The sequence below is a fragment of the Carya illinoinensis genome, chromosome 1 (assembly GCF_018687715.1).
Source record: "Carya illinoinensis cultivar Pawnee chromosome 1, C.illinoinensisPawnee_v1, whole genome shotgun sequence".
NCBI classification, from domain to species: domain Eukaryota; kingdom Viridiplantae; phylum Streptophyta; class Magnoliopsida; order Fagales; family Juglandaceae; genus Carya; species Carya illinoinensis.
Genome location: NC_056752.1, coordinates 48,802,444 through 48,816,549, shown reverse-complemented (window position 1 = coordinate 48,816,549; position 14,106 = coordinate 48,802,444). Strand labels below are relative to the sequence as shown.

The window sequence follows — 14,106 nt, the reverse complement described above, 5'->3', positions numbered from 1 at the left end:
AATCTGAACGCAAAAATATTGTATAAAAGAAATTTATAAATATATATGATTTGATATAATTTATCAATTTTTAAAATTATTTTTATTATAAAATATACCTAATTTTCAAACTAATTTTGGTTATCAAGAATCATAGTTGATAAACTCTTTCACTTCATTTTAAACATATAAGTTGAAAAATAAAAAATGGCATTGAAGAAATTTGAAAAATAAATATTACATACAAAAATTAAATTTATTTAAATATTATTTCTTTTGGTATGTTCATATCTAAATAAGATCGATAATTCATCTATTAAGTTTAAATTATTAAAAATAATTGATCTCATATCATTAAATTAGGATCTTTGTAAGGGTAGGATGAAAATTGAAACGTTTTTATCTTTACAGCTAAGCGGTACTGGCAATCTTCACACACCATTTTCATTTATATGACTAATAATTTCATATTGTGATCTGTCTCTATCAAAGTTCGGGACACAATTGTTTTGGGTACCCATCTATCCCCCACTAAATTCAAAATAAAGTTCATCAAGGAATTCTATATTCCTTGCTAGCCTCTATTAATTGCAAGCCTCTATTTTTGGTCAGAAAGATAAATAGTTGGAGTTTAATTTATACCTTGTTGAGTATCTTGAACCAGTGTTTTGAATGTTATACACGTGTGACATCATTTTGAATACCATTTTCACAGGCTAAAGATTAATAATAATGATTAATGCGTGTGATTTGCATATCTTAAATATATATTTGCAATTTAAAAAAAAAAAAAAAAAAAAAAAAGAGAGAGATAGATAAAATATACCACGACCAATTAACAAGTGAATAGGAGGTTTTTGCCATTATGTTTTTGTCCGACTACACAGATAAAGACAAGTTCATATATGATTAAGAAAAAGACAAGACATTACAACACTATGAAAGGTAAGTAGTTTTCGAAAGTTACAAAACATTGCATGATAATTCTTTGTATTTGTTTTTAAATAAATAATATTGTCTTAGTATAAAATACGAGATTGAGAGAAAATGCATTGTCATATAAACTCAATAAACAAGTGACTTTTAAGGTGTGGTTTGTCGGTTTGAATAATGAGATAAGATAAAATAATTTTAAATAAAAATTAAAAGTTAAAAAAACTATTCTGTGAATTTAAAAATTTTAAAAATTTTAAAAATTAAATTATTTATTATATTTTATATAAAAAAATTAAAATATAATAATAAAATAATATAAAATAATTTTATTATTCGAACGAACGTAGAGATAGAACTAAAATTAAAGCATAAAGGGTCATTATGGGCAAAAACTGATATTTTTTAGTCGGTAGTTTTCCCGTGGTTGCAGGCCACAATTTCCAGGGGGAAAAAAGCCGTAATTTAAAAATAATAAAAAAAAACAACAACGACAAAAATCCAGATTTTGGCGACGTGGCAGCAACATAGATCTTGGTCTTCCACAAGAGCAAACATCTTCAACTTTCAGTGTGGCTAACAGTTGATGATGGAGATGAAAGTGAAACGCCTCAACATTTGAGTGGCAAATATGATCAGCATGGTTGTTGACAAACTTCCCTTCCCCAATCCCTGTTGGACATATGTCAAAATTCAATACATCATGGCTCCAATTTCATCATGAAAGCACGTGGGACGTGCTACAAGAGCTGCCTTTATTAGCCCCTCAAAAACCGGCATATTACTTTCCTTCCCCCCATCAAATTGCCGATTATGGTTTAATAATTACCGTTTGATTGGGATGATTATTGAGGATAATACATGTGAAAATCTGAACTTTTAGATGAATTTAAGGGTAACCCAAAAGTTAATACTCTATTTTTCTTTGTCGTGTAAAGCAAGTGCCAAAAAAATAAATAAATAAATGGAGGGTTCGTGATTACACGTGGTGTGTGTGCCCAAACAATCAAGATCCACCAGTTGGTGCTTGTTGAGTGGCTCACACGACCCGTCAAGATGGAGTGAAAATCATTTAGATCTTGGGGTCCTAATTACATGATGGATGGATTTCCTTTTTCCCTCCCAACAATCAACCTTGGATTTGAACTTTAAAAGGAGCCCACCATGTTTGTGTTTTTCAGCTTTTGTGGGTTGTGGCTGGTTCCAGATCAATGAATGGATGGTTTCCTCTTGCTGTAGCAGTAACGGTTGTGATTGTGAATGATACCTTCCCTTTCTTTTCCTAAATGGAGAGAGCAGTTTGGCTGTGAACTGCTGACCAAAACGAAGTGTTTGATACTTCTCTAGACTATTCTAAGGTTCAAATCCATTGGTATTTGGTACTCATTTGAATCTATGGGGGCAGTTGTTGGGTTGAATTCTTCGTCGGCAAACCTAGTTTTTGTCGTGTATGTAATTGGTTGTCTCACTAGGTACAAACCAAATTGGACGCCTTACTCGACAGTTGTTGCCTGTTGGGTTGAATTTATGTTGGCTTCGGACCACATCGCCCCCACATTCTACATTACCTTCCGAGTCCGTCTCCTCACTCTAATATAGAACTTCCCCACCCTATGTACTGCAAACGAAAATGGAAGAACTGGTCACTACTGTGAGAGCACATCCCAACTTCAAGCTCAGTAGTGTGATTTTAATCTGCATGCTTAGTTAGTTTCAAGGTTGCTCAGATGCCAAGCTTAGCTTTCGGAGATCACAGGATGGGCTCTTTGATATTGCCATTAATAGTTTGTTTTGTATGTATATCAGTAGATTTTGTTTGAATATTTGTTTTGTAGATAGCAGTATGGTAGATTGTACCATAAAACAAAATTTAATTTTGGGGTTCTTTTGAACTGCCGAACTTTACTTGTTACCATATATTCCTTTGCGTTATAAGATAAGAGTACTGTCCATATTCTTAAAAATAAAAGAAGAAGAAGAAGAAAGAAAAAGGAGCATTGTTTGATTCCATTCCAGCCGATTAACCATCATCATACTTTGATGAACTGGATATTGTTTTGTTTGGTTTACAGATTCCGAAATCTTTTGGAATTCTATTTGAAATACCAAGCTCTTCCCCAGAAAATTTCATCAAATAAGATGTGGAACATTTGTTAAGATCTCGTTTAAGTAGTGAGATAAGATGAGATGATATGTAAATAGTAATAAAATAATTTGAAATAATATGTGAGAAAGGATAAAGAAAACATGGAATTAAAATATTATTAGAATACAAATTTTTTTAATATTATTTTTGTTTTGAGATTTAAAAAAGAATTATTTTTTACATATTATTTGGAAGTTTGGAAAAGTTATAATAATTATATTAAAAATTTGAAAATTTAAAGTTGAAATTGAAAAGTATTTGTGTTTATGATATTTAGATATTAAGATAAAATAAGTTAGGAAGACTTTGCTTTCCAAACCAGGCCGGTCAATCATCACCTTCTTCATGTTTACAAAGGGGAATATATCTTCCTTGCATTTCGAAGGATGCTTCTGGCGAAGAAGCATAGATGTGGTCTTACTGGTCTTCTTCTACTAGGTATTAACCTTCGCATGGATATAGATTTTCATCAGTTGTGCTTACAGTTTTCCTTTTGTCAACTGGTCTTTGTTCACACATTGAAGTCTGGGAAAAGCTAGTTTGGAAGTTTAAACGTGTAGATCAAATCTTGAGTAAGGCCTACTAACCCAGTACCTCTGTTTATAGATCCCAGCATTTTTCAACATAAGGTTTATAGACCTTGCTCGAATCCTAAACATGCTGAGAGCAGAGTGAAGCTGTATTCTGAAGGTGATCTGAGAGAAGCTAGCATGCCTTAATAAATAGCATCTCCTTTTACTTAACTCATACATACAATTTAACTATGGGAAATAATGAAGTTATTCACCATACGACTTCTTAAAAAAAAGAAAACACGTGTATATTTCCTGAACTTAATAACCTGTTTTCCAATCATGGTACGTAATCAATATACATTCTCAGTTGCAAACCACAAGAAACAAATCCCAAATTTTCATACCAATTGAAGAAAAATGAACTGAAAGCTAGATGATCAAATTCAAAGTGGTAGCTAGCAACCATAGCATGTCATTCAGAGAAACTGTATTATGTAGACCCATAAATCACAAAGAGATATAGCAAGCAAGTCTTTTCAAGCTGGCTCATTTCTAGACATGCAAAGTAATAACCATCATTAAAGCTGCTTTAGATTAATAAGGTATAATAACACTTAGCAACTGCACAAAGAGAATGATATTGGTGTCACAATCTACTGTATTTGAGCATCTAGTCAGTCCCTGCCACCAATTTGACATAAGTTAAAACTGTGATAAGATATATAAAGAGACAGCAGACATACACACACAGAGACTACCAATTCCAGAACAAATTTTCACGACCTGAGTCTTCAAGAACACAGAAAATCTAACCCAAAATCTAAACCTAGTTGCTGCTATCACTATTGTTGTTATTGTTATTATTATTACTGTGGTGATGACTAGCATTACCACCGCCAGCACCCCTTCTCCCGCCATGCTTCTTCAACTGCGAAATCTCCAACTGGGTCTTCATGAAAAACTGCATCCTCTGTAACTCCAGCTCCTTTGCAAACTTCATCCTCTGCTTCTCCATCTCCACCACCTGCTGCAGCTTGGCGCTCTCCGCTTGCTCATATGCCTCCCCAAACCTCAGGATCGCCTGCGTCAACACCTTCACCGCATTCCCCCAACCACTCTTCCCTCCTCCACTCCCCTCCTTTTCTCCTCCTATCGTCATCCTCCGAGGCCTTTTCCTCTCACTTGTCGCTGGCGGCGGAAAGCTATCCATTGAATCAGCATCAGCCTCCGGTTCTGGCTCTGGCTCTGGCTCCGATTCCGATTCAGACTCCAACCCGCCTCTCTTTCGAAACTGTTGCATCCTTTGTCCTCTACCACTCCTCAGCAACACCGTCTCCTCCTCCTTCTTCGGTGGTTTATTAAGGAACTGACTGTTATTATAGTGATTCGTGGAGGCGGAACGAATTCGAACCGGAATTGCCAAAGGCACTTTTAGCTGCTGCGAGGGCGGACTAGAAACAGCAATTTTAGCCGTTGGACCAATCAATTGGTCCAACCTATCGAAAAAGGGCCACTTACTAGGTCCGCCACCGGACGCAACCTTCGATTTCTCCACCTTATACTTCTTCTTCACCGTATCGATCCGATTCTTGCACTGTATATCGGTCTTGGGGGTCTTCCCGTAGTCCTCTCTGCTGCTTACAATATCCGCCACCTCTTTCCAGTGCTTCTGCTTCAAATTCCCTCTGCTCAGCTGCAGGTACCGCTCTCCCCAAGCGTCGATCAGCACTGCCGTGGCGCCTTCGCTCCAGCAGTCCTCTCTACCCCCACCTCCTCCTCCGCCGCCTCCTCCACCGCCGCCGCTTCTTGGTCGCTGAATCGGTAGCGCTAGGGTGGTTATAGTGTTCTGCGACGTCGGTGCCGATGCAGGTGGTGCAGCGGCCACCGTCACCGTTATTCTCCCGTTTGGCCTTGGAGAGGCCGGAGATCCCGTCTCCTGCGAATGTTGTGACTGGATCTCGTCGTCTTCTTCCATTGTTCAGAGCTAACAGGCACCGATCCGGCAACTAACCCCTTTTCCGAGCTCCAAATCAAACGCTTACCTCTCTTTCACGGAGGTGTGCTATCGCGAGGAATACACGGACCTAATAAACGGTTTCGGCTTAAATGGTTGGGCTCGTGCTAACGAACGCCGGTGAACGGAGGGCATCGGCGATCTATGGAACCGTAAGAGATCCGAGTGCGAGAGAGAGAGAGAGAGAAGAGGGAGCAAGAGAGAGAGAGAAGAGGGAGCAAGAGGATGTAGCAGTTAGGGTTTTGATTGATCGGCGAATATATTGACCGACTTCGTTTATTCTCCCTTTTCAGATAAATCCTACAGTGTTTGTTTTGTTTTCTATCGGTTGACGGAAAAAAGAAGGAAAGATTGGGTTTGACGGCGTCGGACAAGGAAGGGTAGAGAAGAGGGGACACGTGGAAGACAAAGGTGAGTGATGGATGAGCTGGCAGAAAGCGATTGGTCGAGGCGCGGGGATTCCGTCACCGGCGTGCCGGCTGGATTGGTGGACTTTGTGTTTGATGGGTTGGGTCAATATGACGGAAAAAACCATCTTGCAATTCAATTGGAGCAAATGCTATGCTACGCCACGCTGGACTTTCAAGTTCCTACGAGTTGGTCTTTCAGGCAATTGGGGTTCGACCATAGGATGATGGCGATGCCTCGGCCTCCTGCTTATAGCTTAACCAGTCTTTATATGGAGGAAAGACAAACAAAACAGCAGATATGTATCTCAATAACAAAAAAGTAAATAAAAATTAGAGTTTTTTTTTTTTTTTTTTTTTTTTTGCAAATATATAAAATTTTCAAAGAAATTCATCTCAAAATCATCATTTATGGGATTTATTATTTTTTTAATTTTGATGATGATTCTTTATCCAAGCGTTGGTCCTAAATTTTGAAAAGTATAGAACTTTGCTGCTGCTGCTTTACATTAAAAAAACAAAAGGAAAAAAAACAACTATATATGGGTCTTGAAACATGAATAAGCTTCATATGTTTATCTCCAAGATCAAGACAAGAAGTCATTGAGATCATAAGAAACGGGCCACTTGGACGAGTAAGCGAATGCAAATAAAATATATCGAACACACATACCAGAACAATTACTCGACAGGCCGAACTGCTGATCTGTGGAGATACTCGGGCTCTTTTTCTACTTTGGGAATATAAGGATCCAAACACGCATACTATCTCTGTCTAGAAGCAGTATTTTCGCAGTTGGGGTTGATTAATTACATGTAAATTGAGTTCCTTTCATGACAAAAATGTTAGGCCGCAAGGGGTGTCAAACAAAGTGCGAACAAAATTTATTGAAGTGGAGATGCGGGGTATCGAACCCCGTACCTCTCGCATGCAAAGCGAGCGCTCTACCGTTTGAGCTACATCCCCAATTATGCCTGTCTAACTAATATATATTCAATGTTAATACGTTCATTGGTTGTTTCAATCCTAGACACATTGGCATCTACATTCTAAATACTTCAGTGATTTAGGGAGCTGAGTTCTGAAGATATAGGGAAAAAATAAGCCTAGCTGCACTATTACCCTTTTCAGTTTTCTGCAGGCCTTTTACAGAAGCGATATTTACAAGCTCTAAGTTCGGCCAGTTCGATCTGATTTTTGAGCTTTACAAGCAAAAACAGACAAAAATACATGGTGTAATCCGCCCCAAACTCTATGATCATTGGAAATAGTTCTTAGGTATGTCACTGATTACCTTCATTTCCAGCTATTATGGTCCCCAGACCTCTAATATATGAGGCAACTTGAAGTGACCATTTCTCTTCATCAGTGTATCAACAAGTTCGTTGATTAAGCCACTCTCTTTCTCTTCTTGTTTTAAGTCGTCCTCAAGTATATTATGGCTACTTTTCTTTCTTCCTCGTCTCCTTTGGCCACCATTCAATATAATGGTCCTAAGATCACGAGCACCAATTCCCCATCCAATACCCTACGCACCATTGCAAGTGCCACACCTTTTTCTTTATTTGTATTATATACATGGTTTAAGTAATTTTTCAAAGGGAGAGAAAGAGGGGTATTGATTGATTGATTTCTCACAGAATTTGGTTTTTTCATTTGCAGGGAGTCCCTATGATTGGAGGACTGAGAGTTGTGCCGAAAATCAAAATCACAAAGGCAGCTAGGCGATCATCTCCTGATCTCCGGAGTTGCCTCAAGACTAGAATCTCATGCTCCATTGTAAGAACTCGATTTCACTATGCCATGCATATCTATAAAGACTATTCCGTATGCTACATTTTATTCCAACACGTACATGATCTCATTCATCTAGCGCCATGCGAACTGCGTGTGCAGGCTCAACCGGAGACGTTGTGTCCAAGGCATCATAGCAAAGCAACTGTCTATTGACGAATCTACTGTAACTCCCCATACCAAGTTTGCCGATTTGGGTGCTGATTCTCTTGACACTGTAAGTCCTGAATTTTCTAATTTTCTCCATTCAATTGTACGTGCATGACCCGATAAAGACCCAATATAGTTATAATATTCTACAATATGCAGGAAAAGATAATTGGGTCTGAAATTGAATCGTCATATATATATATATGTGATTCATGACGTAGTTAGTTTTACTCGTTAATTTGGATATCGATAATTCTTCTGCAGGTCGAAATTATGATGGCTTTGGAAGAGAAATTTGAGGTGTCAATCGGAGGAGGTGCTGAGAATATCTCAACAGTTCAAGATGCTGCTGATCTGATTGAGAAAGTCAAGGTGGCTGCAGCTTAATTAATAGTCCTAATTGCCTCTAAAGAAGTACTACTACCAGCTAGTTTGAGTCAAACAATAAAGAGTCAGATATGTATGACGAAGGAAATTCCTTTGTAATTTCGGTTTCTAATTTTCACCCCAATGCAAGTTCCTCAGATTTTCTTACAATAGTTTCCCCTTTGCGGCAAAAAAATCACATGTTATTCATAATAAGCCTTTCTGTTGGAATCCCTATAAAACTTAGCACCTGATCAAATAAATTGAGTTTTGTACGTTCAAGTTGCATGAACCATGCAGCCAATTACTTGGATGCCTGAAAAACAATATATATCATACCTAACTTGATCATTATATATGTCTCCTGGCCTGCACATGTAATATTATTTGTAATATATAAATATATATATAATATATAAAGCTAGCTAGCTAAAACAAGCAAAAAGAGGGGATCGATCGTGCTTAGGAAAAAAAAAAAAAAAAGGGATCGATCAAGAAAGGTGACAAGTAATGGGTCAACGTCGTCAGGCCAACCTAATTATTAACTTGGGATAGGCTTGGGCCAGTTAGGTTCTTGAAAGATCAATTAAACCTATAATGGTTATATTATATCTTGCATCGGTCGAGGAGACATGTAAATGTAATAGAGATCTCAGTGGAGATTAATAAAAGATCACACCGTACCACTTGATCAATCCAAGAATTTAGTCCTTAATTTATAAATTGGGCTCTATTAAGTTGTAACATTAACCGTTAATTAAGCACTTATAAGTACTTTCGTTTCTCTTTGTATATCAATGGTAACAGTACGCCGGTGGCATGCATGGATAGTACTGTTGGCCGCGCGAGAGGCCATATATATTTGACGACGTTCATGATTCCCAGCAATATGCGAAGCAAAATCGATCCATGCATGGATCCAACGTCAACACCAGTACCCCACCGCAATATGGCTCCTAAGCTTCCGGTCGATCTATATTTGTATACATCCCACGAGCTGGAAATTAAAGGAGCTGACGTGAGTTGACAAAAGGTTCCTAGCTAGGTAGGTTGATACGGCCGGGGAGGGTTGGCCGACGATGGTAGTCGATCGAGCATTAAATCAACATGGTAGACTAGACCAATTGAGGATATATATATATATATATATCCACGAGGGAACCGTCCCGGTGCGGAAGCCCTGGTGTGCACGTACCTAACATAATGATTTAAAAAAAAAAAAAAGTAAAAGAGTTAATAGTTTATTTGTCTAGAAAAAAAAAATAAGATTAAAGAAATGTAAAAAATAAGATAAAAGAAATTTGTTGGTTTGGAAATGTAAAAAATAAGATAAAAGAAATTTGTTGAAACCCAACAAATTTCTTTTATCTTATTTTTTACATTTCTTTAATCTTATTTTTTTTGTGGATTTTTATTTAATCTTATTTCTTTTATCTTATTTTTTAATCTTATTTTTTTGTGGATTTTTTTTACATTTCTTTAATCTTATTTCTTTTATTTAATCTTTTTTTTTTTTTTTGTGGATCTTATTTAATCTTATTTCTTTTATCTTATTTTTTACATTTTTTTTGTGCACGTACATTTTGTGGATTTTTCCACAGAGGAGAGTGGTCGGAAAAAGCTAAGATTAAGTGGCAAACAAATTTTTCTCACCAAAATTTTTCATGGGACGTTGGTGGCATATAATAAGTGGCGAATACTATTTTGCCACCAATTTTTTTTTTCATGGAAAAAGGTACATTTTTTGCACGAATCCAATTTGTGGTAAAAACTAGTTTGGTTCGTGGCAAAAATTGTTTGGATTTAAGCCCTTATGGTCCTTTAAATTTATTTACCCACTAATATTTTTAGTCGGAAATAATACAATTCTCACGATAATATTCATGAAAAAAATGGTGGCATTAAGTTTTTTGTGATGTATCTTTCTGTGCCAAAAACATGTTTGTAATATATTTCGTGGTGCCAAAAATAACACAATGATTTTTTGTTGTCCAACTCCATCTTTTCCCACCATCTTGTATGATTGCTAATGTTCATTTTTCACGAAAGTCTACAATTTGGTGGCAAATACATATTAGCTACCAAGCATATAGTGATAAAAAGTATATGCCACGAGTTACATTCATGGAAAATGCTTAGATATTTTAGAAAAAAAAATATACAAAAAATAAAAAAAAAAAAGATAAGAAAAAGAAAAAAGAGAGATTTAGCCAAAAATAATCATAACAAATAGTCTAATATAGGCTTAAATAAATGTATTCCAACATTAGAGATCAAAATTGACACGTACAATAATTTAAAAAGAAAATATTATAAAAATTTACATTTGTTTTTACAAACTTATCCATTCCCAATACATTCAAGTTTTAGAAACCAATACCAAATCATGTCATACAAACTCAGCTTGACCTACAAACAACTAAAGTTCAGCATTTATCAATCAAAAAGAAACTAGCAAAAAATGAAGGGGAAAGCAAATGCATAGAGAAAACAAATGCTACTTCTTCAAAGTGAAAAAGAAGGGGAACAGAACCCAAATTAGTGTTACAGAGCAGTGTTACAGAGCAGAACCCACTTCTTCAAAGTAGTGTTAAAAAACAGAACAGAACCCAAATTGCCTAAACCAAAACAGAGCAGAATTTTATTCTACCTTATCAAGCAGTAGGTTGAACTAATTTCTCTTGTTTATAATAAAAGTAAAACAAGCTTTTCAAAATTACAAACAATAAATAAAAACAGATAAACGGTGACTTATGATGAGCTTCTATATCTGTAATTTAATTTGACAAATGGATTGAGAATAGGCAAGAATACAAAAAGATACTGAAGTGAGTATTTAAAAAAAAAACTTCCAGTGGACAACCCTGAATCAAGAGCTACTTTGGAAGAAACATCAATGCCTAGCTGTTCAAACTCAACTTCTAACTTATATCCTGCTCTAGTACATGAATATTGGAACTTCTAAATTAATATAACATGCTCAACTAAGCTACTGCATCAATGATATTTTTTAAGGGTGCATGATAAGTTGCTTCAGGAGAGTAAATAAATAGGATTGATCTTGCTTTATAAAAATCACCAAGCTAGTCATCATTGATCCCATAAACATAAGTACTACAATAAGATGCTAACCTTGAGATGCCCTCTTTCATGGAAAACCCATTTGCTAAGTTCAGTAAAAATGCTTGAAGTGTACATGAACCTGCAATTTTCAAGACAAATTATGCTGCTAAATAAAACAGCTGCCAGTATTCTTTTTAATATTGAAAAAAAAAAAAAAAAACTAAGTTGCCAGCCTAGTACCAACATAACAGTTAGAACCTACTAGTTTGAACAAAATCGTTGGTTGCTTACTTAGACTATTAATCTTGAAGAAAAGTGTTAAAAAAAATAAATTCTCATATCCACTAGTTTAACACATAGTCATAAAGGTTAAACATAATCAAAACTATTAATCAAACTCAATATTAAAAATAGAAGATCTTCTCAATATTAAAAAGAGTAGAAATAAGTATAAATATTCAAGGAGCCTACATTTGGATCAAATACATATACAAAGTCTGAAATTAGTTGAGATAAACTACTCCATGTGAAATCTAAAGCACACCTACTTGAAAGAAAGTTGTAATACCTGCAGATGACTTTTCACATGAAAAATGGTCAATCCATATGAGCCCATCAAATTCAGTATTGCCTTTGGGGTTGCCCCTATTGTCATGGCATAAAGAAATCAGTAGAATAATGTAATTTTTAACCGATTAACATCAAGAAGGCGTAAATATATCAAGAAACCCACATCAAGTTCTACCAACTTCAAGTTCTACAAAAAAAAAAATTAAACAATAAATATAAACTAAGCAATAAACTAAATTAAGCAATAAATATAAACTAAGCAAAAATTAAGCAATAAACTAAGCCTTTAGAACCGGAGGTGGCGGGTGGGGCTTCATGGGTGGCGGATCGGGGCTAGGGAAGGGTGGTTTGGGTTGCTAAAGGGCCGGTAATGAAATGGTGAGAAGATGGTGGCCAATGGTGGTGCGACGGCAGCGTGGGGAGGATTTTGGGCGGCGGCTTGCAGCCGTTCGTGGAGGAGTTTGGCGGCGCGAGAGGGGCTGAAAATAGAGGGGTGAGGTCGCCAGCTGATGGGGAAGAGAATGGGAGCAACGGCGAGAGAAATGGGCGGCGCACGGCGGCGCAACAACCCACACCCCGAATGGGTTTCGCACGGCCATCGGGGAGGAGAGAGAGAGCGTGGGGAAGGGAGGTTGGGGTGGGGGAGGTCGCCGGCGTGTGGGGGAGCTGGTGGGCTGGGCGGTGTCACCGGACGGAGGCCGACGGCGTGGCTGGGTGGAGGACGGCAGATCTGGGGGCTGGGTCGCGCAGTGCTGGAGGAGAAATAAGGAGAAAAAGAAGAAGAAAGAAGAAAGAAGAAAGAAAAAGGAAAAAGGAAAAAAAGAAAAGGAGGCAAAAAATTGAAGGGAAAAAAATAAGGTGTAGAATTTTTAATCTGGGTCTTAAAATATATCTAACGGGTATGATTTTAGAATGATAAAAAAAAATAATATAATTTAAATGCAGTGATTTAGTAAAATAAAATAATAAAATTTATCAACTAGAAAATAATAATTAATAACAATAAAGCACATCAAAATAATTTTTACAACTAAAAAAATCAAAAAATAAATTCAGTGAGAAATTCGATAAATTTAAAAAAAAATAATTAATATTTTAAATATCTGAAATAAATTTCTAAAAAAATTAAAGAAAGATAATCGACGTCAAGTGTGAGTGTGGGTATACAATAGGCTAATGTATAATATTCTTCTATTTAAAAATATGTAGAGATTTTTGTGGGGAGTAATATTTGTGGGAATTACTTATTTAGTAGCCGGAAAAAACAATAAGCCACGATGATGAAGGTGATAATCGAATAGTTTTTTGCGACGACTTTAATCTGTGGTAAAACGTCAATTTAACTCGTCACAATAATTATTTTTCCACTAAAGGTCTATATGTTGCCCATATTTATTATCCAGGAAACAAGTTAATCACAAAAACTACAGATGTGGTAGAGAAAAATCTTTTGCCATCAAACATTATCCACTAAGACAATTTCATGGGAAAATGCGTATGTTTATTCTCTCCAATCAATTTAGTGGCAAAAGGCCACTTTTTTCCACGACGGATATCCGCAGAAAAAGAATTCGTGGCAAAAGCCACAAAATGTTGTAGTGAAAATATGAGTATTGATCTACATTTATATTGGATTATCAATTTACTCTCTATATAATAATAAAATATCATTAATTTAATAATTTTTTAATTTTTAATTTTATCACATTTTAATTAAGTTATTAATAATAATTATATTCTGATCAAATTAATCATATTAAATATTAATATTAATGATAATTATATTCTAATTAAATTAATAATTAATATTATATATTAAGTGTTTTAAGTATTTTATTAGTTAAATTTACTTAAAATTAAATTTTACAATGAAAATGTTTTATGTTCTAAAAAGTGAAGTCATTTTAATTTTTTTTATTTAAAAAAATTAAAACGAAAAGAAAGGAAAATAAGTATACTCTTAGAACAAAAATGACATGAAAAAGATATGTCAATTCATGTGCGCTGTGGGGTTATTAATGACGTTTTGGTAAAACATGATCTTTCATTAAATTCTACGATGGAGGTACACATCAAATAGTCAAGGGCCTTTTGGTAAAATAAAACTTAACAGACTTAATGAAAAACAAGAAAATTTGGCGAAAAATAACAAAAATTACTATTTACAG

General features: G+C 35.6%; 1 protein-coding gene and 1 non-coding gene across 2 annotated transcripts; both read right to left on the bottom strand.

Annotated features, from left to right (window-relative positions):
* Positions 1-4,139: 4,139 nt before the first annotated feature.
* LOC122280128 (trihelix transcription factor ASIL2-like) lies at positions 4,140-6,250 on the bottom strand. The gene has a single exon (XM_043091113.1). It carries the CDS (start codon positions 5,546-5,548, stop codon positions 4,400-4,402), a length of 1,149 nt encoding a protein of 382 aa, XP_042947047.1. The 5' UTR covers positions 5,549-6,250; the 3' UTR covers positions 4,140-4,399.
* Positions 6,251-6,888: 638 nt separating this feature from the next.
* TRNAA-UGC lies at positions 6,889-6,961 on the bottom strand. Its single transcript has one exon. It is a non-coding gene; the product is annotated as a tRNA-Ala (tRNA).
* Positions 6,962-14,106: the final 7,145 nt, after the last annotated feature.